The sequence below is a fragment of the Aquila chrysaetos genome, chromosome 3 (assembly GCF_900496995.4).
Source record: "Aquila chrysaetos chrysaetos chromosome 3, bAquChr1.4, whole genome shotgun sequence".
Taxonomy (NCBI): Eukaryota; Metazoa; Chordata; class Aves; order Accipitriformes; family Accipitridae; genus Aquila; species Aquila chrysaetos.
The window spans coordinates 10,578,739-10,601,242 of record NC_044006.1 but is presented as its reverse complement, the minus strand read 5'-3'; the positions used below and the strand labels follow the sequence as shown (position 1 = coordinate 10,601,242).

Genomic DNA, 22,504 nt, shown 5'->3' with positions numbered 1-22,504 from the left:
AGGTCATGATGGCAGTCAGTCATTAATATTTTTAAATATATTTAGATTAATATAGTTGTTTGATGATTTAGAGCTTGGCATGGTAAGCTTTAGATGCTTTTGGAGGAGTTCAGTGAATTGCTCTGTCTTTGGCAGGTGTCCTTGTTGGTAAAACCAAACCAAACCAAACCCCCTAAGAATAATTCTAAAACCAAAATATGTAATGTATTCTAAATGAAAAATTATTGTATTTTCTGCTCTTCATCATAGCAAGTGCTCCCAACAGAAATGTTGCGATGAATCAGCATCAGTCAGGAGACTGGGGTTTGCCAAACTCAAAGGTGAATAGATTGGAACCTCCAAGTTCTGCTTCAATGTTGAGAGCAGGACCCGAGTTTAGTGCGTCCCTTCCCAGACCCACGGTGGGTGGCTCTATGTCTGGGCTGCCTGTTCGCTCTAATAGCATACCTGGTACAAGACCAATGCTACAACAGCAAATGATGCACATGAGTAAGTTCTTTACTTTTTATTGTCCTACTTAGCACAATCTCACTAGTTTCTTTGTAAGCATTCATCATCAGGATCTTTTCAGTTTTGGTAGAATACAAGCTTTTCATCCAAAAGCTTTTTGAGGTAAAGACTGTTATTGTTCCCTGACTGGGACATTTGATGACTTTTTGGTGCTCTTTTTGTTTTCTTCTGGTGATACCTGTGTGTTTCATACACAGATAATTCATACTGAGTCTCCAGACTTTTGGGGGATAATTTTTGTGTATTTCTTTAGTGCAGTACTTCTCTGTTAAATTCAAGGAACTAAATGCCATCTATGATTATATTTGAAGATCTTAGTATTCTGATCAATTTAATTCATGGTACTTGACATAGATGGGGTTTTTTGCTGTTAACTTCTTGGTAATAAGGGTTTTTTAAAGCTTTTCCTTAAGTATTTCAAAATTCTTCTCACATGGAGTATCCAAATTTCATATAAAACCACATTGCAAATACAGGTTCTCTTTTAAGTGTTCATGTTTGATGGGAGAAAATAACCTGCATATCTAAAATATGAAGAGAGTGTTAAAGCCTGTGGGTTTTTTCTGTTCTATGTCTCTAACAAAGGTTTAGCCTAGAGCTGAAATTGGCCTGTCTAATGTGCCAATGCTGGCATGCCCAGAAAGGGCCAAAAGAGACAGTGACATTCCTTTTTTATCATGGAAGGCTACCAGGGCTGTTACCAGTTCTCTTAGACAGACTTACTGTTTCAATGTGACATGTGGATATAAGGCTAAATCAGGAAGAAATTTGTGCAGTCCTGACTGAGAATTCCTCAGCTTAGCTTCCTAGAAATCATTATTGCTAGGTGATTCCTACAAATAGTGGGAAATAATGGGATGACACAAACTCTCCTATGTAGTGCTGTATGTCTCTGAATAGGTAGAAGGAAGGCCATGCTCCCAAAGAGCAAAACGCTAGTATGTACCTTCTGTTTCTTTTGATTTTCACCTGTTTTGGAATTTAAAATGCCAAATGTTGTTGATATCACTATGACAATGTATATTGCTAGTACCCAGATTTCATTGGCCAGAAAACTCCCTTGTTTTGGATGTAAAGTTGCTGTATCTGTCAAGTTCCTATTTTAGGGGCTTAAGGATTAGAAATAGCAATTCTGCTCTAACAGGGTAGCAGCTTTAGATCACTGTCATATTTAAATCTGTGGTCTGTTATATTTCTGAAATTATCTTGAGTGTGAGTTTATGTACATGTACACTTTAAAACATGCTAATGGAAAGCTCGTGAAGCTGCTTGACAATTTGTGTGATCATCCACAATGCTTTATGTGAACACTGGGAGAGCAAGATGACATCTTTTGTTTTTAAAAAAAACACACAAATGTTTTACCTTGCAGGGCCAAATGAGATAAACATTGGCATGGGGGGGAATCCGTATGGACAGCCAGGACCATCTAATCAACCAGGATCGTGGCCTGACAACATGCTGTCCATGGAGCAAGCATCGCGGGGTTCACAAAACAGGTAGAATTGGGGAAGGTTTTAAGATAAGTTTAAATACAACTGTTCACTGTTTGTCAGAAGAATTTAAGACCTGGAAAAAAATTAATGTAGCATATACAGTGGGGTTAACAGATTGGAGTAAAAATCTATTTCCGTTTCTGCTGCTGTTTTCTCATGGTATGACACTGGGTGTCTTTTAACCCAGCTCCACAAAAGCCATTGCAAACAAAATCAATCGTTGAGCTGGGAGGCATAGAGAAAAGAGGTGGGAAAGTCTGAAATCATGTCTCTGTGGCACATGCAGAAACCAGGAGAAAACAGAATTTATGTGTGTTTAAGGATAAACGGCAGTTGACTGGACATTTTTAGGACCTAAATTTGGGACTTAAGAACTTAACTACTTCAATCTTCTGGGTGATTATTGTACCTAATCATCTCCAGGTCAATATATTATATAAAAACTATGTATATGCCTTCATAGTCCATAGTGGTTGTAATGTTTTTATATTTATAGACAATTAGTTAGAAACTCTTTGGATGACCTCTTATGTCCGGCATCAAATATGGAAGGCCAGAATGATGAAAGGGCACTGTTGGATCAGCTGCACACACTGCTGAGTAATACAGATGTCACAGGTCTGGAAGAAATTGACAGAGCATTAGGAATTCCTGATCTTGTAAACCAAGTAAGTAAACAGAGATTTTGGCCATTTATTTTCCAAAAACCTGTATTATTTTGTTACTTGAAAAGAAAGTGAAGAGGGCCTCCTCACTCACTGTGTCTCCTCAATTCCTTGTCTTCATTTTCCTACATCTGCCTTTGGAAGCATCTACAGAGAGTAGTGATTTTAATTGGAGAAGCTCAGTATTGATTAAAGTTCTTGTGCATTACAAAAATATAAAATGTCATCTTCTTATCTAAGTGTATTGTAATATGCCTTGGTATATGGGGAGGGGGAGTGTTGGGTGTAAATCATTATAATTCTATAAGCAGAGAATTGTGGTGGGTTTCTTTAGTATAACTATTGTCAGCTGAGCTTGGCTTGTGAAATATTTGGCTGGCAGTGACGTGTTAGTGAATAGGACATTTCCATCTCCTCCAGTTCCAAGCTGAGTTTGCATGCTAGCAAATAGGAAAAAGAAAATCTATGAATAATTTGGAACTTGCTAAAAAACACAAAACCACACTATCATTTGTACAAATAGCAGTTTAAAAGCGCGGAAGGGCTTGAATAATGATACTGGTCTGCCTATGTAAGCAGTGTGCAGCAGAAGTGATTTAAAAAAAAAAAAAAATCAATAGTAACTTTTGCTGTTTCACTTGTCTGGAGACCAAACTAATAGTAATCTGTCCATGCTATGTTCTACTCAAGAAACTACTGGTTGTTGTATGCTGTGTTAGCTTTATTGTTTCTTTAGGAATGCCTACTTAAAGAATATACTGCTAGTGAAAACACTTTTGTATCTGTTGAAGGGACAAGCTTTGGAACCTAAACAAGATTCATTTCAAGGTCAGGAATCTTCTGTTATGATTGACCAGAAGCCTTCGTTATATGGTCAGCCCTATCAAGGGCAAGGGGCAGCAATGCCAGGAGGTTTTAGTAACATTCAGGGACAACAGCCATCCTTTAATTCAGTGATGAATCAGATGAGCCAACAGAGCAATTTTCCACTTCAAAGTATGCATCCTAGAGCAAATGTGATGAGACCTCGAACCAATACACCAAAGCAGCTCCGCATGCAGCTCCAGCAGAGGCTTCAGGGGCAGCAGGTAATCTTTTGCTCCTGTGTTTACACTTCTTATTTTGGAATGGAATAAGGTGCACACTGAATTGCGTTGCTTCACGAATATGAAAATGGACATACAGCAGATGTTTGAAAGGATGGGTCTTTTGTTTTGCCAGTGCTTTTCACACTGAGAACTTAATGGCTGTAGGAGTGAAACAACCTTTATTAGGACAAGTGTTTCTCCTTCATCAGCCTCCTTAGCTACAGATTGGATTGGTTCCTGCAGCACAGAACATTATTGCTACTTAAAACAGTACTCTTGTACTATGTAGCTCTGGACGATCTCTTTATCCCTGTTAAGTTTTAGTATTTTTTCTGAATCTCACTGATACCATTAAATGGGCAGCTGCATTTCTCCTGAAAATCAAGTGTTACTTCTTTTTGACTGTGTTTTCTAACTAACCATTTGGGCTTACTGAAATACGGGTTTGCTTTCCATTTATTGATTTGATGTCATTTGAGGTATTTTCTTAGGATGAAAGGTGAGAGAGTAAATAACAGCCATGTAGATCTTGACACTGGGTTGAAAGCACTGCTTAAAGAATTGCTGCATGATTTCAGCTTTGAATTCCCCATGTGAAAATGCAGTCCTGATATCAAATACAATGTACAAATAAAACTCAGAAAACTGAGATAGTGCTGTGTGACATGGAATGGCAAAGTTTAATCCATCGGAAATACTGTGTTCTCTCTTGGTTGTTCTGTATGCCTTTGGGGTTTTCTGATGGAGAAGGAAGGAGACAGAATTTTATCATTTTAAGCAAAGCTAGTGGTTATACTCTTCTGCCCAAACATGATTTGGAGCAAACATGTAGTCTGCTATATATTTATTCTTAAGAAGCGCTAATTTTGAGGGAAGGTTTAAAAAAAAAAAAAAAAAAAAAAAAAAGGCCAGTTAGCGTTACATTGTTTGGAGGGTTTTTCTTTTTGTGTTTGTTCAAGCTGCTTAATGAAATAGTTTGGTACTTTCTGGTACATGAAACGCATTGCACTTTATGGATTCAGGAGGTTTGTAAGGAATGTTTTTTGGAGGGGTTGCCATTACTTTGTTCAGATACTGGTATTTTCAAGCTAATAGGGCTAAAATGTCTTTTTCCAAGTTTATGAATCAGACCCGTCAAGCGCTTGAAATGAAAATGGAAAATCCAGTCAGTGGTAATACCTCAGTGATGAGACCAGTTATGCAGCCACAGGTGGGATCACAGGTAAGTAATTATTACTCTAGCCATCTGAAACAGTAATTTCTAAATAGACACATCTTTTAAACATCTGTTTAGAATTTGGACCTTCTTTCATGGTTCCACAGCATTCCTTTTTGTCTTGTTTCTTCCCCTGTACAATTAAAATATGTGGGTTTTTTACCTCTCTTATAAGTAAAGATTTCAGAGGGATCTGTTCATTAGGTCATGCTATCAATACAGTGTGCCAATAGTCTTTCCCATGTAGGATATGATAGATAATCTACTTTATCATTTGTTTAGCACTAATGACAACTTAATGAAAACCTCTGTCTGATATTTTGACGATTTTTGTACTGGCTGTGGGTTTTCTTAATTTTCTGTTCTGGTAATGGATATGCTGGGTCTTAAAAAGTGTAGGTGGTTTGATTGACATGATTTCATTTGGAAAAATGTTTTCTAATATGATTTTTCTTTTCCTTGGGGGATAGCAGCAAGGTTTTCTTAATGCTCAAATGGTGGCTCAGCGTAACAGGGAGCTAATAAGTCATCATTTTAGACAACAGAGGATGGCAATGATGATGCAGCAGCAACAGCAACCTCAGGCCTTCAGTCCACCACCAAATGTGACTGCCTCAGGAAGCATGGATAGTGCTTTGACAGGCCCTCCAATGGCTCAAGTTCCTCCACAGCAATTTCCCTATCCACCTAATTATGGTACTAGTACTAACTTTTTTTTATGTCTGTCTGGTGTTCTTTTCCCTTTCTTCATTTATTATTAAACCAAACTACCTAAATACCAATCATTCTGAAAAATGGAAAATACTGCTAGAAAAAAGGATGACTTTTTGCCTTCCCATCATTGCAAGAAGATAAACTAAAAGTGCTAGGTGATGATAACTGAAGTATATTGTCTGTCCTTTGTCTTTTAAGGAATAAGCCAACAAGCTGATCCTGCATTTAGCAGAGTGTCAAGCCCTCCCAACCCAATGATGTCATCAAGAATTGGACCCTCACAGAATCCTATGATGCAGCATCCTCAGACAGCAACAATGTACCAGTCCCCTGAGATGAAGGGCTGGCCGTCGGGAAGCATGGCCAGGAGCAGGTGAACTTCTCAGTTATAACCTGTAGCTCAAAAATTGTCTTTCATTTTGTCAGAAGCTACGTTAAATAGCTTGTAGTAGGCGGATTTAGAAGAGGGAAAAATAATTATATCTCTAGTGTCTGTATTGTCCTTGATCCTGCTCTGGTTTAGGAAATAGACTGATTAAATGTATCTTATGCTTAGCTCTGTTCATTCATATTGGACCTCTGCAATCTTTGTAACTGGAAGCAACATTCAGTCTTTGAATATTGAAAAAATAACCTGGGGGGAGATACAAAAGTTCAGAATAGTATTAAAATGTACAGCCCTAACAGAAGCCTCCAAAACGGTTACAACAGGAAATGCATACGCATAGTTCTGTGCGTTATCTATAAATTCAAAATTCCTTTTGGGAGGGAAATTTCTGTTTCTACATTAAACAGATATTAGGTAGAAACAAGTAAATGTAAAAATAGTTTTATGCTTCTGGTGACTACGTAGTTCTTCTCTTTCACGTGTTGACAGCTGGTGCAGAGAAGGCAATATATGAATGTGTAAACTCCTTGGAAGGTAATTTTATTTGTCCTTTTGTGCTTCAGTTCTTTCCCACAGCAGCAGTTCAGCCATCAGGGTAATCCAGCAGCATACAGTATGATGCACATGAATGGCAGCAGTGGCCATATTGGACAGATGAATATTAATACAATGCCTATGTCAGGGATGCCTATGGGTCCAGACCAGGTAAGTTGTACATAAAGATTGATGAAAAGATCTGTTGACGCTTTTCCCATTGAGTACAATTTGCTTCAAGCCATTCTTCTGGCACAATCGTGTTCTCAGTTATCCTGTTTTGTTTGTATTTACATCTGTGGATGTACCATTTGCATGTCCCAAGAGATACCTTATTTTTGATGATACTTAAATCAAATCCATGATGAACCCAAGCCATATGCTGTGATTAGCTGTTGACTTTCAAGTATCGTAGGTAGGATCAAGGCTTAAACTGCACAAAGGATGCTTAAATACTTCCGAACCTTGAGAAACCCCAGAGAGCAAAACATGGAGATTGTGAAAAGCATTTTCAGCAGACATAAAAGATTATATATAGTAGCTCTCATGAGTCGGACCAAGAATCCTGGTAGCACAGTATCCTTCTGGCAGAAGCTGATGATGATACTTAACATTATAGTACTTTAGAATAGTTTGTGTATGCATAGCAAGAAACTATGGAAAATTAGGCCCCTTATTTAAGGGAAGAGTGAGGTAATAACAGGCACTGCACAGAAGGCTGAAATACTAAATGTATTTTTGCCGTAATCTTTCCATAAAATACCAAGGGATGGGCAACGTAATATTGAGATAAGCTAAATTTATTCAAGTAGAAAGTACCTAACGAAATTTTGTTTAAGGTACCTAAGGAAGCAGTCAAAATAATCTGAGGACTTCTGGGGCATAAAGTAAGGTACCGAAGGACCTTGATATAACAAGTACCTTTTATAAAGAGAGGAAAATGAAGGTCAAATGTCTGATTTTTCCAAACCCACACATCATACAGTGAAGATACCCAAATAACGTGTTTAGGAAATTCTGGGACAGCATTTCTTTTCTACAAATTTATCTTCAAAGCAGAGCACTAAAATGCTATTCTTCTGCTTAGAAATTGAGAAATTGACTGTCAGTACTTCCCTCTTCAAAATGCAGTATGTTGACCACTTTTTTCAGCAAAGGTATTTTTTATTTTCTCTGATGATTGTTTCTGCTTTTCTTTAACAGAAATACTGCTGATGCCTAGAACAACATCTTCAAACAAGAATGTGCTGTATTAATGGTGCACTAGTATTATAAAGGAAAGCTACGCATTCTTCATGGCAACTAGTACTGGCCTTACGGAAATAACTGATTTTTCCTGTTAATCACCATACTGTCCTAAGTTACTTCATTCAGAGGAAAAAAAAGAACAAACAAACAAAACCCCACAACAAACAAAAATACATTTTAGCAGAAGCAGTCTCTGTATTACTGTATATTGTGGTGTACAGAAAAGGCCATAAATATTTTTGGCGCTCTGCCTTTGGAAATGTGAATTTGGCAATGGCATTTTAGTAGATATGATGGGTAGACTCCTGGTATACCTTATCTATTTACTGTAGCTATCCAAAGCCCTTGAACTACAGGCAGACAAAAGTGCCTGGAGAAGTCATGGTGGTAAGAATTTTCTGATTTCTCTAGTAACAATATCTGACAGAGAATGTAGTTCCTAGCCTTGACTCTTTTATATTAATTCCTGAATATAAATGCTGCTTTTAATCTCTTACCCCCAGAGTCAGGATTTCCCAAGCAAAGTAGCAGTGCAAAATGAATTGGCACATACTAGTCCAAAATCCTGTCCATTGAAGCCAAGGGGTAAAAAGAGAGGATAATAAATTTAAATTATTTAAACACAATTGTGACTAATATTTACATATTGATGTGCAGCTGAGTGCACTTTATAAAAGACTATATAATGGATTAATGCAATATCTTTGATAAAGACTTAATATGAAGGTAGGGTGTACTCATGTTCCTTCTCAAACACAATCTCTTAAGAATTATTTGAAAAGACTGCATAATGTAATGTTTTCTGTGTATGGAAATTAGAGCAATAATCTTTCACCTTTTTGAAAATAACTTCAGAAAACTCAAGGCAAGGCACTGCAGTCTGAATCAGAATTTTGCAGTCTTTTTGTGAATAAATTTTGTAAATATGATCTTTAAGATAATGTATTATATATATGACTTTTGTAGGTCACTAACTCATTTTTGCAGAGTTTGTGAAGCTAAATATTTAACAAAATTGATTTCTGTAAACTCAGTGTAGTTGAGGTCCAAATAGAATTTTTGTTTTTTAATTAACTTTAATGACTTTGAAGCTGGGTGACTTTGGCCCACATCTTTCTCTTCTTTGGTCTTCAACACGTCATTTATTTTTACATCTTTAACATATAGCTTTTTATAAAAGACCAGTCGTTAAATGCTTTCTCCACCTGTGAGCACTTTGTTACATTTCTTTTTACATAAGGCAATTTGACAAGAAGGCTCTGCATTGTAAGATGTTATGACTTGTCATGATGGTCATGTCTTTCTATAATATGTTGCCTTTTCAGTTGATGAATCTGAATTGTGTCATTTTGGTCAGTTTTAATGAATTCTAAATGTTCTTCAAAAAAGTGTGTCTGTTGCAAAGTATTTGTTGTTACATAACATCCAGAAACCTTTAAGGATATTAAGCCACACTTTAACCAAATGTCTGCACCTCATTGGATTGTTCTAATAGAAATGAATGTATTTTCTAAGCAGGTTTCTCTCATATCAGTATTTAAGTCTGGTTACAAATTCATTCATATTATTTGCTGATAGGGTTGTTGGTTCCCTCTGCCCCCCCCCTCCCCCCCCCCCCCCCCCCCCCGGTTCCTTGAAATGAAAAGCCCTTTGCAGTTTTTCCAGTTTCAGACAGTTACAATGAGTCAAACCTCTAAACTTCCATAAGGGACGACCCAGGAATGCTTAAGATGTGTGGTGCTTTTGTTCTGTTGTTCACTGTGTAATGGAAAACTGACTTCTCCAAGTGAGTAAAAAAAAAAAAAAAAACCAAACAAAAAAAACAAACACCTGTGTTCTTGATTGCTTCTTCTTGGTACTGTAAGCAAGAGCTGTTTTTTTTTGTTCAGAATATTCAGTGATCTTCCATTTTAATAGAAATAACTAGAAATATTCTCAAAAAGTTCATCCTTAGCATACAGCCAGTTGTGTTCCAAAGGGAATGTAGATTCAATCAATCTACTTTATGCAATCCTGTCTCTGCAATTAATACTGAGTATATAGTGGTAGTATTTATTTGAAACCTTCAGTCCAATTCATGTGTGTTTTTTAATGCAAAACTTTTAAAAGCCTAAGGAACTTTTATCTTCTTTTTTATTTCTTAGAACATATCTATTTGTTGAGTAAGTGGTGCCTACTGAAGTTGAAAGGCAACAATCCCTTGCTTTTTATATCAAATCAGAGTAGAACAATCTTTATATTTTGTAGTTGTTCATTATATTGATGGAAACTACAAACCCTGATTGCTTTCATTAGGTGAGCTCTTAGACTATATACTACTTTATACATTGTGCCCTTTTAATTTTTTTTTAAATGAGTGATTCTATTTATACATCTATGTATAACTGGTACCTGACTGATGTTATTAAAGGATCATCATTTTCTCATCTGTGTTTAGAATGTTGGAGCTTTCCAGTATCTACTTTTTTGCTGAATCCAAAGATTTTTAGTTTACACTTGATTAAGGGGGGGGGGGGGGGGGGCATTTTTAAAATGCATTGATGAAATCTTTCTTGGCAGCACTGATCATAAATACTACATCCAGTTTGAAAATCTTACCTACTGCAGTAAATAAGACTGACCTTGAAATTTGTTGACATTTAATATCTCCACCAATTCTGTTTTGATTCTATAGCAGCAGATTTTTCTGAATGTTTGTAAAAACACTGTGTAACATTTTTCAACAGTAAGAGAAAAATTAGCTAGTATAACCACCTCTGATCACTGCTGCATAATGAGCGTCGTTTTGCTACATGTCTCTTGCTCTTTTGATCACAGAAACCATGTTTTTATAGAATTCACATGCAGTATTTTTTTCCAATCTTGGCCTAAAATACTGCTTTTAAAATTAGAAAATCAGGACCATTTTTCAGTCATAAGACAAAAACTATTTGAATGTTGTACCAATTAGCACACATTTTATTTTAGAATTTATGTGCAGACTACCAGATGACAGAATGATACAGCAAGTATGAAACCATGTAATTCTGAGAGCAATATTTTAAAAAATTCTCAGGAGAAGGCATACAGTATTGAGAATTGCATTTAAGTTTAGTTTACATTGTAAGTATTGCTTGGAATATCTGTATCTTTATTTTGCAAAACAGAAAAATCATGGGGACTGATTTATAAAAGAGTTGGTTGTAAGGTATTACTGCTCTTCTGATTTTTGTGTTTGGATGTTAATAATAATGTAAATAAAGGTTTCTATTTAAAATCAGAACTTGGTGACACAGTGTATTAGCTGTCTAATACCTTAAGGCTGACAACTGTATCCTGGAAAGGTCAGAGAAAAATCCAGTGCTATTACTGAGGAAAGCTATGTCTAGCAACTGATTTAAATTTTTTCCTAGTTGGCCATAAAAGCTAAGGGAGTAACAACTTAGACCTTCCACCTATGAGACCCATTTATCAACTAAAGTTGCATTAACACCAAGTGGCATTTATGTCTTTTTAAACTTAAAATAGCAGTCTTTAGCAGAGCTGAAAGGAGAAGAGGTGGTAGCTTTCCCCATAACTTGGCAATGACCTACCTTTCATAAAATAACAGCTGCTTCTTGTGTCACATACAAGTCCCACAGCTCAATATTTTGTATAAAGGGACATGGTAACTTTTCAAGCTTCTGACTGGTATGTAACAGGAGCAGTAGCACTGGCCATGCAGGATTTTGACAGTCACACTCTCATCTTGTCAAAGAATATAGGCTGAACACAAAAAAAAAGGTAAGTGCAAATTTTTTTTAATCTAACCTAGTATTCTTTCTGCATACTCACTGGGAATGGTAGAGACAGCTAACACTTTTCTCTGGAAAGCAGCAAAAAATGTGTTTCTATTGGTGAGTTTAAATTCAGTATTTTTTACTTATTTGTATTGATCCAGGATCTCATCATCTAGCAGATGTTTCTGATAATCCATGAAATCTGTAACAGGTTATAAACAAAATCTATGACTAGATTAAGACAGACAATCATATATTACTTCCATAATTAAAAAAACTCGCAAGAAAAGTTTGGGAAGTGTATTTGACTCACATGTGATAAAAATACAAGCTCAAGCCTCGTTTTACTACATAGCACATACAGTGAACGACCCCACTGCCACTTTTTTGAGTGGGTTTTTTTTCCTTGGTTCTTAAATTCAAGTATATTTTTTGAGTATGGGGGTGTGGTACCAGAGATCTGTATCAGTTGTGAAGTAATTCCACTTGAATTTCCTAATGTGCAAAAACCAGGAAGGGTATCAAAATAATTTCCATGATGTATTTTTACACTGTGTTTCTAGAAGTGCAAGTCAGGTTTGTGTTTTGAAAAGAAGTACCTCTTGTTAAGAGTGAAGGCCACAGTTGGTTGAGTCTGTCACATGAGCTCCTTCCTGCATGTGCCTTTAAAACAGGTAGCAGATTAACATGAAAAAAATTATAAGTACAAATATCACTGCTAGTGCCTGTACTACAATGTATTTAATAACGTCTTTATGAAAATACTCAAATAGACTCTGTACACTGTGCTTCCTTAGTAAAATGACGTTTTTTTCCCTTTAAAAGCCTTTAAACAGTAACTGTCATTCAGAACATCTACTTTTCTGTAGACTAAACTATAACTAGATTATTGGCTACAAGTATTGAACTTCTTGCCTTTTTTAAAAATAAATGTAAAAGTTACACTACTACGCAAATGCTGCTTTCTCAAAGGAATTGTTTTGGTTTTGAACATACAATATAATATTACCACATAAAAAAACTTCATACAAATCTGATTTCATTAAAATTTAAGATGTACATTTACTGAAATTTTTCAGTACTTGTAAAAATGGATAGATTCTGAAATGTACTATGCAACATTAAGTAACATTTTGAGAAATGGTGTGTGGGCATTCCACTCTTTTTATTAACAAAATTCTTCACAACCTGAAGGAATTTATTTTCAGACAGTATATTGATCAATATTTACACAACCACTCCAAAAATCTGGCGTCCTGTTAGTCAAGATTTTCTCTAATTTTCCTAGAGGTCTCAATAGGATGGACAAGTAGACATAGAACTAAAACGTATCCTCAGAGGAAGTTTGAGAAACATGATGGTGTTGAGAATATTTAATGCTGTTCACTTTTGTTCCTAAATCTCTTAGAAGTTCTTTTCCACCATTACCTTTACCCTGTTAGAAGCAAAAGCGTCCATGTTTTCTAAATCTTGCTTTAGAGTTACACTTGGCTTTGAAGTTTTTCTCATGACAACTGAAGATATAGTTGAACTGAAAAATGCTTTAAGTTTGCTTCCGCTGTCTTTGTGTACACTTTGCCCCCGGGATGGCAATCCTCTTTGGGATGCGGCTGTATTTCCTCTTCTGTCAATTCCTGGATCAGTATTAGTGGTGTCTTCTTGAAGTAAAATGCCTTGTGAAGCAGGTGAGGTATAATCCAAAGCAAAAAGCAGGTACAACAGTGGATTTGAGAGACCTGTATTTCTGACAGCGTTTCCCGTAATTTCACTGCATCTATTTAATTCACTCACCAGTGCAAACATTCTAGCTATTTCAGCCTCAAAGTTTATCCAGTCCTCCAGGCTAACATGATAATCCTTTCTGAAGTCATACAACATTTTCATTTAGTCTGTACATGAATTCAAGTTCTGGCCAGTTTGTATCCTCATGGAGGTGCAGCGGTTGGGGGAGGTTAGCCCTCCCATCCTTCCCACAGTTGTCCTCTTTAAAATAAAACAAACATGATTTAGTGTATGACATTCTAGTAGGAAGTAATTAGATATTTTTAATGGTTCCATGCAGGAAAAAACAAGTTAAACACTGTGGACTACCTATAAAAATATAGCAGGTATATCACAGAAACAATCCAACTACATTTGAAACTTCAACCTGTCCAAAACTTGTATCTCATTAATTCTAGCTTCATTTTGGTTCTAAAGCCAGTTGGGGATCAATTCAACTGCAAATCCTCTTGGGTGAGTTGAGAATGCTAGACTGTGCCTGTTAAGGTACTTGTATATTTTTTTTCACTGCACAATTTGAGACCACCTTATGATTTTTAATGAGCTGAAGTCTCAACCTTTTTAAGGGGAGATTCAGAGACAGTAAATGGCATGGCAAAGGTAACTATTTTTCATGTCTCTAAATTTGTATCTCACCTTTGGGCTCTGGCAAGTTGAGAACTGAGTATCATCTTCAAGTTTTAAAGGGCAGTTAAGTAAGCAAAAAGCAGTTTTAGATTTTAGTATGTCAGAATAAAACAAAATGTACAGATCTCTCTTGCAGTCTACTCTGTGTTCTAACGTGCTTTTTTTGCTCACAACATGTGAGGCTGCAGTTGGATAAGTAGCAAGAAAATACACGATACTCTCTCTACTCTGAGAAATTACAATCAGTTTTGTTCTTTCTGGATGGTGTGAGACATAACTAGGTAGCTGCTACAAGTTTAAATGTAGACAAAACCAACATAATGGTGTCTAATTTTTAATGGCAGTTAACCTTAACTGGTTTCTTCAACTGAGCATCCACCTTTGCTTGAGTTTGAAATTGCCTTGACCTTAATGTGCTTAGACTCCCAGAAAACATGTACCAAGAGGTTTTGTACAGCAGTAGTTCCCTGTAATGATGGCAGTATCACATTTCTTGCATAATTTAGAGGACTTCCCACTCAAGCATTCCATGAGACTAGATGATGATGTTAAAAAAGGTGCTGCATGCAAAAGGAGAAGTGAAGGAAAGAAAGGTAAGTAAAAGCTAATGCTTTTTGTAAACTGCTCCCAACTCACAGTGACTTGGCAGATGATGGTCTCTTCACATCTGGCCACTTTCGACGCTGAAACTGCCTAATTTTCAAGCAGCAAAAGGAGAAAAAAGTTAACCATCACCAAGAAAACCACCAGCACTACAGTCTGAAAGATGAGGAAGAAGAGGAGTTTAGCCTGAATTTTGACTACAAAGATTAGAAAATGCTGTAATATTGAAATAGAAATAGCTCCAGTGTTTCAAAGTAACTGGGGTGGAAAGATCTTGCAAACGCCATTCCAGGCAGCGTCTGTCCACGTGGCTTCCCAATCCCACACTAACTCCTTTAGCGTGAAGGTAGTACTTAAGATTAATAATTTAACTTTTTTTTTTTTTTCAAATGTACCTGTACTGCTCGTAGCTTCCATCTTTAAGTCCTAGATGAAGAAAAAATTAACAACGTTACTAACTATTACCTGCAACAGAATAAGGTATCAGGTAAGGCACAATTTTAAAAAAGACCTAAGAATATTAACAGATTAACATGTATTGCCACAATAAATATTACCATACATGTTAACTGGAGCTGTTATTTTTGTATTTAATCCCTTATTCTAGGTAAAATAGATTGTAAATTGGGATATATATCTTTGAAACTTTTCTGTAAATGTCCTTCACTGGTGTATTTAAATGCCAAAACCTGTTGATTTCAAAATGTACAGCTCTGTGTGGTGCATATACTAAATAAGACCCAAAATACTATTTTGGGCTTTGGTGGACTCAGGTAGGTAACAGTATTTTTGGGGTGGGCATCTTCAAGCTCTGTAGGCTATACATTTTTTAAAATAGCATTTCTTATGTCAACTTAATTGTACTAAGGGGTATAAGAAATGCAATTTAAAAATAAGAAATACAAGTAACTGTACCTTTTGGTTTGCTACCATCGTTAACCATAAAAAAGAAAAAAAAATCACAAGCACTACAAAAACCAGATCCACTGAGTAGACCTAGAGAAAATTTAGGGCATAGGAAATAATGAAACAAACCTAGAACCAGAGTAAAGGCCCATTTTGCTTTTTGGAATTTAAATCCATAGTTACAAGAGCACATCTTTTGGTAGCATAATGCAACCCCTTAGATATGCTGTTATTTCACAACTACCTTGCACTATCACAGGGAAAGCTGATCAGCTTTAACTTCAAAAAGGAGGCTAGTGCTTAAGTTGTTTTTAAGCCAGTTTACCACAAGGGTGCATGGACTGCACTGTCTCTCTGAAGAAATGTTGCTAAAAATTGGGCATTCAGTTGGAATGCTGAAACTCAACTGCCAAACTGGTTGCCCACAGAGGTTGTGCAGTCTCCATACTTTGAGGTTTTCAGGATGGAACTGGATAAAGCCCTGAGTAACCTGGTCTGACCTCAGAGCTGACCCTGCATTGAGCAGAAATCTGGACTAGATCCAGAAGTCCCTTCCAACTTGAATTGTTCTATAAGCTTGGTAGTGGCTATTAGAGTATTCTTTCCCTCTTTCACCACTTTTGTTCCATCCTCATCTCCTTCCCCTGCATCTCAGCAATACTTGTCACTATACTATTTAAGTATCATTCTTCATTTAAGAAACACTACATAACACAAATTGAACAAAGACAAAAATTTGAGCATGCAGCCATCAGTGTCAGCAGGACATTACTAGTGTAAATAAATACTAAAATCCTTTTGACTGATAAAAGTTTCCTAACGGTAAAAGCCCCATTTCTTTTGGGGAGTTTTTGAGTGTAATAAATAGGAGAGGCACTTACCCAGATCCATGTTCCTAGTTCTTGGATTGCATTGTTTATACCCTTTGCAGCTTCTTAGTTCCATGAGCTGGACATGCAGTTGATTGAGAACGTCTCTATCTAGCGTATTCACTGCATTAATTAGCTGCAATAAACAGGGGTTCTTGTTAGTAGCTACTGCTCTATAGTTTGGTACTTTTCGTATATGGAATACATGTGGTTTATTTGTAACAGGAAAGAAGCCAAATCATATTATGTTAAAAGATTTAGGCCTTATCTACATCCTGCACGAATACTGCACTATTTCAAATTATCATCAATAAGGATGATATATTTCTAGAGCTGTTCTATGATCACGTACCTGATATGGATCAGTATTGAGATCAAAATACTCCAAAAATCCAGTAGCAAATTCACAAAACAGGAAGTTGTGGGTCTCGTTGATTGTCCTCAAACACCAGTATGTGTTGTTGTTGGCACTGGTACAGGCACAGAAAGGGCCCACTGCAAATTGAAGCGTTATAAAGACATAAAGCTACATGCTGCTGTCTTTAGCACTGTTTATTACTTTCTGTTTATGGTATTACTTTATTCATAGACTTTATTCATAGAGTTACTCTCTCTTTCACTTCTGAACTCTAAAGCAGAGAATGCCTTCCAGCATCAGCTTCTTGTTCTATGCATACCGAACCCACATGACATGGTTTATTTAAGCAACATCTTGGCTAGTTGCTTTCCCTGTCTTCTCTGGTTGGGAAACATTCCAGACAGTGAGATACTACACATAGCTGTAAACAATCTTTGTAGGTTTTTATTTGCAGGTTTTTTTGTTTTTTTTTTAACTCCCTTGCCTTTTGTGTCAACACTGAACTGGAGATTATTTAGCATGAGGAAGACTGTGTGGCTTTGGCTACATTGCTAATGATATCGATAACTTCTAGTAACCCAGCATCCTTAGCCCAGCCTAGCCAGTATTCGCCTACCTATTACTTAGTTTAAAGTATCCTTACGTGTCCACAGGGGAGCAGTTTGCCAGTGTTGGTTGTCATGGGTGAAGCAGGTCAGACCAGGCATGCTGCATGTGTCATTATTTTTTATTCTCTTAAGCAGTTTGCGCAGTTTCTTCTTTCGTCTTTGCTCTCTAAGCAGCCACAGCCTGTCTTTCTCCTGTAGGGCTTTCCTGCACACATGAAACATTAGGGTCATGCAGACTCTGTTATACTTGAACACACCTAAAAAAATGAAGCAGCTAATAAAATAAGCTGCTTTGAGGGAAAGAAAGAACCAGCATTTTTTAATTAAATGGCTTCTCTTCCACATGGTTCTGGACAGACTCTGCAATTCAATGACACTGGAAAAAAAAATTGAAGCCAAAGGCACTTGCAGGCTTGCCTAAAGTCTGTGACATGACATTTCCCAAACCAGGAACCTTATCTCAGAATTTAGAAGCATTTCAACATGAGCTTAGTTCCTTGCCCAGATGTCTGTGTATTTATTCTTTTTAATACAGGATAAATTAAATTGTACTAGTTTTAATTAGTTTGTAACTGGTCTGCATGGACCAAATGTTAATGTCTTTGCATTTCCTCTATCAAAGGAACAGGCCTTCACTTACTTGAAAGGATGAAGACTAGATCCCTTGTGCCTCAGTTTGCTTTTGTGTTTTGAATGGTAACTGAAAAATAAAAACAGCTTTGTTGATGAACAACAGAAAGACAATTGCTCCTTGTTCATACCACACTATCTTACTGGATTTGAAGCAGATTCAATCCAGTGTCACTTCTCTCTTCAATTTATTCATTCAAGGTATGTAGTGAATACAACGCAGCCTGGCTAGACTGGATTAGGCACTTCTGAGCCTTGTTGTGCCTCTTTCTTTCCTTAGATCATTTGTGCATAGTGACATCTGGTGCCCTAATACGGTATTGCAATATGTATCCACAGATTATTCCAGCTACAATTTTCAATTCTAGTTGTCATTGGTTCTTGTTTCCCTACACGGGGCAGATAAAATCAATGGATTTATAATTCAATTACAACATTTCTTCAACTGAATATTCACTAATTTGTTCAGATGACAAGCTCATACCACCTTCCTGCTGTTTTCCTTCTGAAAGAATAGTACCAGTTGTACTTCGTAGGGTTGGTTTTTTTTCTTCATTGTTACTAGCTAGAAGTTCCAGGAAAACTTTAATAAGATGCATGGAACTGCCCCAGCAATAGCAGTGTCTAATAGATTTTGAGATATGGAGGGTGTAAGCAGACATACACATTCTAGCTGGGTGGCTCTACCGTTTTGGCTCTGCCTCCAGAAACTCTTATAAGATTTTGCAGAAATTTCCTTTCTGTGTAGTTTGCAAAGTTAAAAAAAGACAAAGACAAAACAGCCTTAGTCAATGGCAGTATTTTCTGACTGATAAAGTTCATTATACTACCCACACAAATCAGCAAAGACAAACTAAGTTCAATAAATGTTATTTTTTAAACAGTACATCAGAGTTAATTAAGTTAGTTGTGAGACTAAAATTCACTTCAAAACAAAACAGAGCTTTTAAATTATTAATGGTACTGGGAGCTTTAATAATTTAATCCTTATAGCAAATTAACAAAATAAGATTATTAAAGAACTACCTATCTTCACTCAATTTTTTTATCTTACACAGACACTGGCTATTTCATTAACTAATCGTAAATGCTAAATCCTAATTCAAGGTAATTCTGGAAACACTTAAACATATATAATTCAGATGAATAACTTCATTGATTTCAGTGGGATTGTTCATCTGAATAATGCTATGCACAAATACAAGTGCTTCCTATATTGGGCCTGAAAAATACAACATTCTTTACATTTACTATAAAACATTCATTAATAAAAAGAACTTCATTGTTACAGTATATATTAAATAAAGTCAGTTGTTAACATCAGTTTTGGAAGTGGTGGATTATAAATCAATATAAACTTTTGGGGGATTTGTCATTCAGAATGATACCGATTTCATTTTAAACACTTTTTGCCATGGGTTCCTTGTATGGGTTGACATAACCCAAGAAACTGATGTTCTCTGTATTTCAGTGATCTGTTGCTGAAGCTATGTTGCAGAATCCACATGGGCCACAATGACTATGTACCTCATGTCTGTAAAGCAGAGTATGCTGCGCCTCCAAGGATTTAAGTGTTACACTCTGAAACTCATTCCCGTTATACCAATGAGACACAGAAATATCGTCCACACCCTCTCATAGAGGCTACTTAGTTAAAGCTGCTTTAGCCACAGATAATAGCATGGCTGCCTTGTGTTTTCAAGTACATTCAAGTACGGCTTTTTTTGTGATACTCATACTGTGGCTACTGTACTCCTGGTGATATCTGGCTCACAGCAGCCTCAGAGATTGCTCAGTGATCACTATGATCAGGAGAAGCTGCTCCTGGTTTCTTTCTGAGCAGCCTTCTCAGAAGCAAATTCTGTTCGGGTTAACATTTGATTTTGAAAGATTTTCTGCTTTGCTTAGTTGCAGAGCAAGAGCTGGCTTGCTCCCCTTCTTGCTTGAACCTTCTTTCCATGGGCTGATCCTACAGCCATTTTGCAAATATTTGGCTATATGAGAAACCAACTATGCAGAGACCTTAATGCACAATCACTATTTTAGTATTGCCTGTTGCACTTAAAATTCACAAATCATCTGCACCAGGGAAAAAAAGATCTTGTGCACTAAGTCAGTGGTGGTTACTAAAATACAGTTACTCTGCACCAACTGTTAAATTCCTGCTTCTCCCACCTCGCATAGCTGCTAAATATTGCAGTGATTGCATCCTATGAGATAATACATCCAGCCTTGAAAAAATTGAATGGGAAGAAATTCTCTCATCTCCCCACCCTATTATTCCCTATGCTTTACACAATATTCTTTTTAAAAGAGATTTGTGTAACACTGCATCATATTGACAATTTGCCCTTGTGGAAAGCAAATTTTCAGAAAAAAGCCTTCAGCTTAAAATACTAGTCTCTGTTATCTAATAGCAGCAATTTCAGTACAAGAGCATAACTAACTGGTTTATAAGCCATGTCACATGTCCTGTTACATCACCACTTGACACAGAGGCAATTAAACTCCTGCCTGGCAGAAGGTGGGCCTTGTACTTCAGCAGTCCAGCTCCTCCAGAAAGCATTATACAAGAGTGTAGTAAGTAGGCAACCAGTTAACAGATTCTGATCTTTCCTGTGAAGACATAAATCAGCTACAGTTGCACACTACAAATAATTACTCTGAAGTACACAAGAAATACCTTATCTTGTTACAATCACACTCTTCAGGTCGCTTCTTCTTCAGATGACCTCTCACTTCCCTCAGGTTTTTTATTTTATTCTGCAAAGTTTCAATCTAAAAAAAGTAAAGATACAGGTTAAAAAAAATACAGCGGGAGTTAGTCTTATTCCAGCTTTCTCAAACCCATTCTATTGTCACCAAATGCTTCCCCTTCACCACGTCCCCTCACTCCCACCACTAACAAGCATTTTCAGATTATCCACCTTTCCAAAAGGAAACTACAGCAGGAGGAAACCTTGTTGGTAAATTTGCCTGCTTTGATTACTGAAAGTGGAACGTGGCACTGGGGGAATGAGAGGGCACACAGCCTCAGGGTAGACAACCACTCCTGGTTCCATTGTGATTTTTCCTCTTGTGCTCTACAGCACATTTGCAAGGGGAGAAAGGTTACTCAAAGGAAAATGAAGCTCTTAAATTTCAGCCTGTTATGAACCTGAGAAGGGAATGGGGAAGGACTGCTCTGAAGTCCCCTCTTCAGAGCTTCTGAAAAAGAAAAGCAGCAGTTGGCATGGCATTGCATGGCAGTCTTTATCAATGTCTAGCCACATGGGATGTGGACTAGCAGTTAATTGCGCCATCCACACAGTTTATTTTTAACTGCCTATTTTTTTCAGTACATGAAACTCCTGCTTTCATTCAGTCTAGCTCACACACAGCACGGCCCATTTCCACTCAGATGGGTATTACAGGCTTCTACCTCTTTTCTTTACACAGCAGAAAAAACAAAGTAATCCAGTGTGAACAACAAAAAGTCACTGCAAAACTACCATTTGACATCAGTGACCATAAGTCTAGCAGAAGCACATGGCTGCTGAAGCACAGACAGGACAGAGCATTCAAGAAAAATACACAAAGAATCCAGCCCTGTGACGCTAAATCAGGAACACAACAGGACAGAAGTGAGCTCTCATTTTCTTTGACACTCCATATAATCTACATTTTCTGAAGTAAAAAAAAATTAGAAGAGTATGGCAATATTGAAATTGCCCCTTTTTAATCCTAGCAGAGCTATTGAGTTTTGCATTACCTACCCACCTTGGTACATGCCAATCTGTACCATAAAAGGGGCCCAACAAGTTCTTACATAGGACTTTGCTGTGAATTCAGGTAATTTGGTAAGAGATTGCAGGAGGTCCTTTCTTTATGCGTTCCACCATTATCTGGTCCTTAGAAGACTGCCTCTTTCATACACAACATGTGTGAAGGGTTTTAGCTTATATTCTTCAATATTAGTGACAAAAAATGTCAGATGACGATTTACAGGCAAATTTCATAGGGCAAATTATCTCCAGGTTCTTCATATACACAAGCCTAAGAAAAACCAATTCAATTCCAAAGTGCAAGGGTTAAGGAAAACACAAGCAAGCAAAATAAATAATTCTAGAAGCACCAAAACTAATGAAGCTCACTTTTCCTTGGGCTTATATTTGACAGTTGAAGGCCTCTTTTTGAGAGGTACACTGGGGAGCAGGGCTAATAGGATATGAAAAAAATCCAGATGAAATTTTTCCCAGAATGGGGACACTTACAAGTCTCTCATTTATCTCATAAGGCTTATGACATTTCTCAGCTGTCCCTTCAGTTGCAGTTCTCTCCACCACTCAGCATCTTGTCTTCACAAACTTGTAATAACTTAATTATCTCTGAAATATCTATTCTGACATCAGCCAGCAAGTTCAAAAGGTTCCAGGGAGGGACAAAGACACCCAGAGGCAGACAGACACAAACACAGTTAGCATGATCCTATCAGTCCACGGAGAACCATGCTAAAAACACACAC

The 22,504-nt window shown here is 37.0% G+C and overlaps 2 protein-coding genes across 21 annotated transcripts in view; one reads left to right on the top strand and one right to left on the bottom strand.

Annotated features, from left to right (window-relative positions):
- NCOA3 (nuclear receptor coactivator 3) overlaps nt 1–11,121 on the top strand; it is an 87,999-nt gene extending 76,878 nt beyond the window's left edge. For 5 of the 6 annotated variants that reach the window (XM_030007835.2, XM_041122171.1, XM_030007838.2 and 2 more), the window contains 9 exons: nt 250–489; nt 1,883–2,009; nt 2,503–2,674; nt 3,463–3,759; nt 4,877–4,981; nt 5,446–5,671; nt 5,888–6,062; nt 6,641–6,782; nt 7,815–11,121. In XM_030007835.2, coding sequence (XP_029863695.1) covers nt 250–489; nt 1,883–2,009; nt 2,503–2,674; nt 3,463–3,759; nt 4,877–4,981; nt 5,446–5,671; nt 5,888–6,062; nt 6,641–6,782; nt 7,815–7,826 — 1,496 coding nt within the window. In that variant the 3' untranslated portion in view covers nt 7,827–11,121. The remainder of the gene's footprint in view (nt 1–249; nt 490–1,882; nt 2,010–2,502; nt 2,675–3,462; nt 3,760–4,876; nt 4,982–5,445; nt 5,672–5,887; nt 6,063–6,640; nt 6,783–7,814) is intronic. The other variant, XM_030007839.2, reaches the window with a different exon arrangement.
- The window catches only part of SULF2 (sulfatase 2), a 167,488-nt gene continuing 155,778 nt past the window's right edge, over nt 10,795–22,504 (bottom strand). For 11 of the 15 annotated variants that reach the window (XM_030007843.2, XM_030007844.2, XM_030007847.2 and 8 more), the window contains 8 exons: nt 20,684–20,778; nt 18,011–18,070; nt 17,406–17,575; nt 16,757–16,899; nt 16,417–16,540; nt 15,025–15,055; nt 14,663–14,719; nt 10,795–13,600 (listed from right to left, as the gene is read on the bottom strand). In XM_030007843.2, the coding sequence (XP_029863703.1) occupies nt 13,570–13,600; nt 14,663–14,719; nt 15,025–15,055; nt 16,417–16,540; nt 16,757–16,899; nt 17,406–17,575; nt 18,011–18,070; nt 20,684–20,778 (711 nt within the window). In that variant the 3' untranslated portion in view covers nt 10,795–13,569. Of the gene's footprint in view, nt 13,601–14,466; nt 14,720–15,024; nt 16,285–16,323; nt 16,541–16,756; nt 16,900–17,405; nt 17,576–18,010; nt 18,071–20,683; nt 20,779–22,504 lie in introns of those variants that run through there. The other 4 variants (XR_005932000.1, XR_003922555.2, XM_030007841.2 and 1 more) reach the window with 4 other exon arrangements.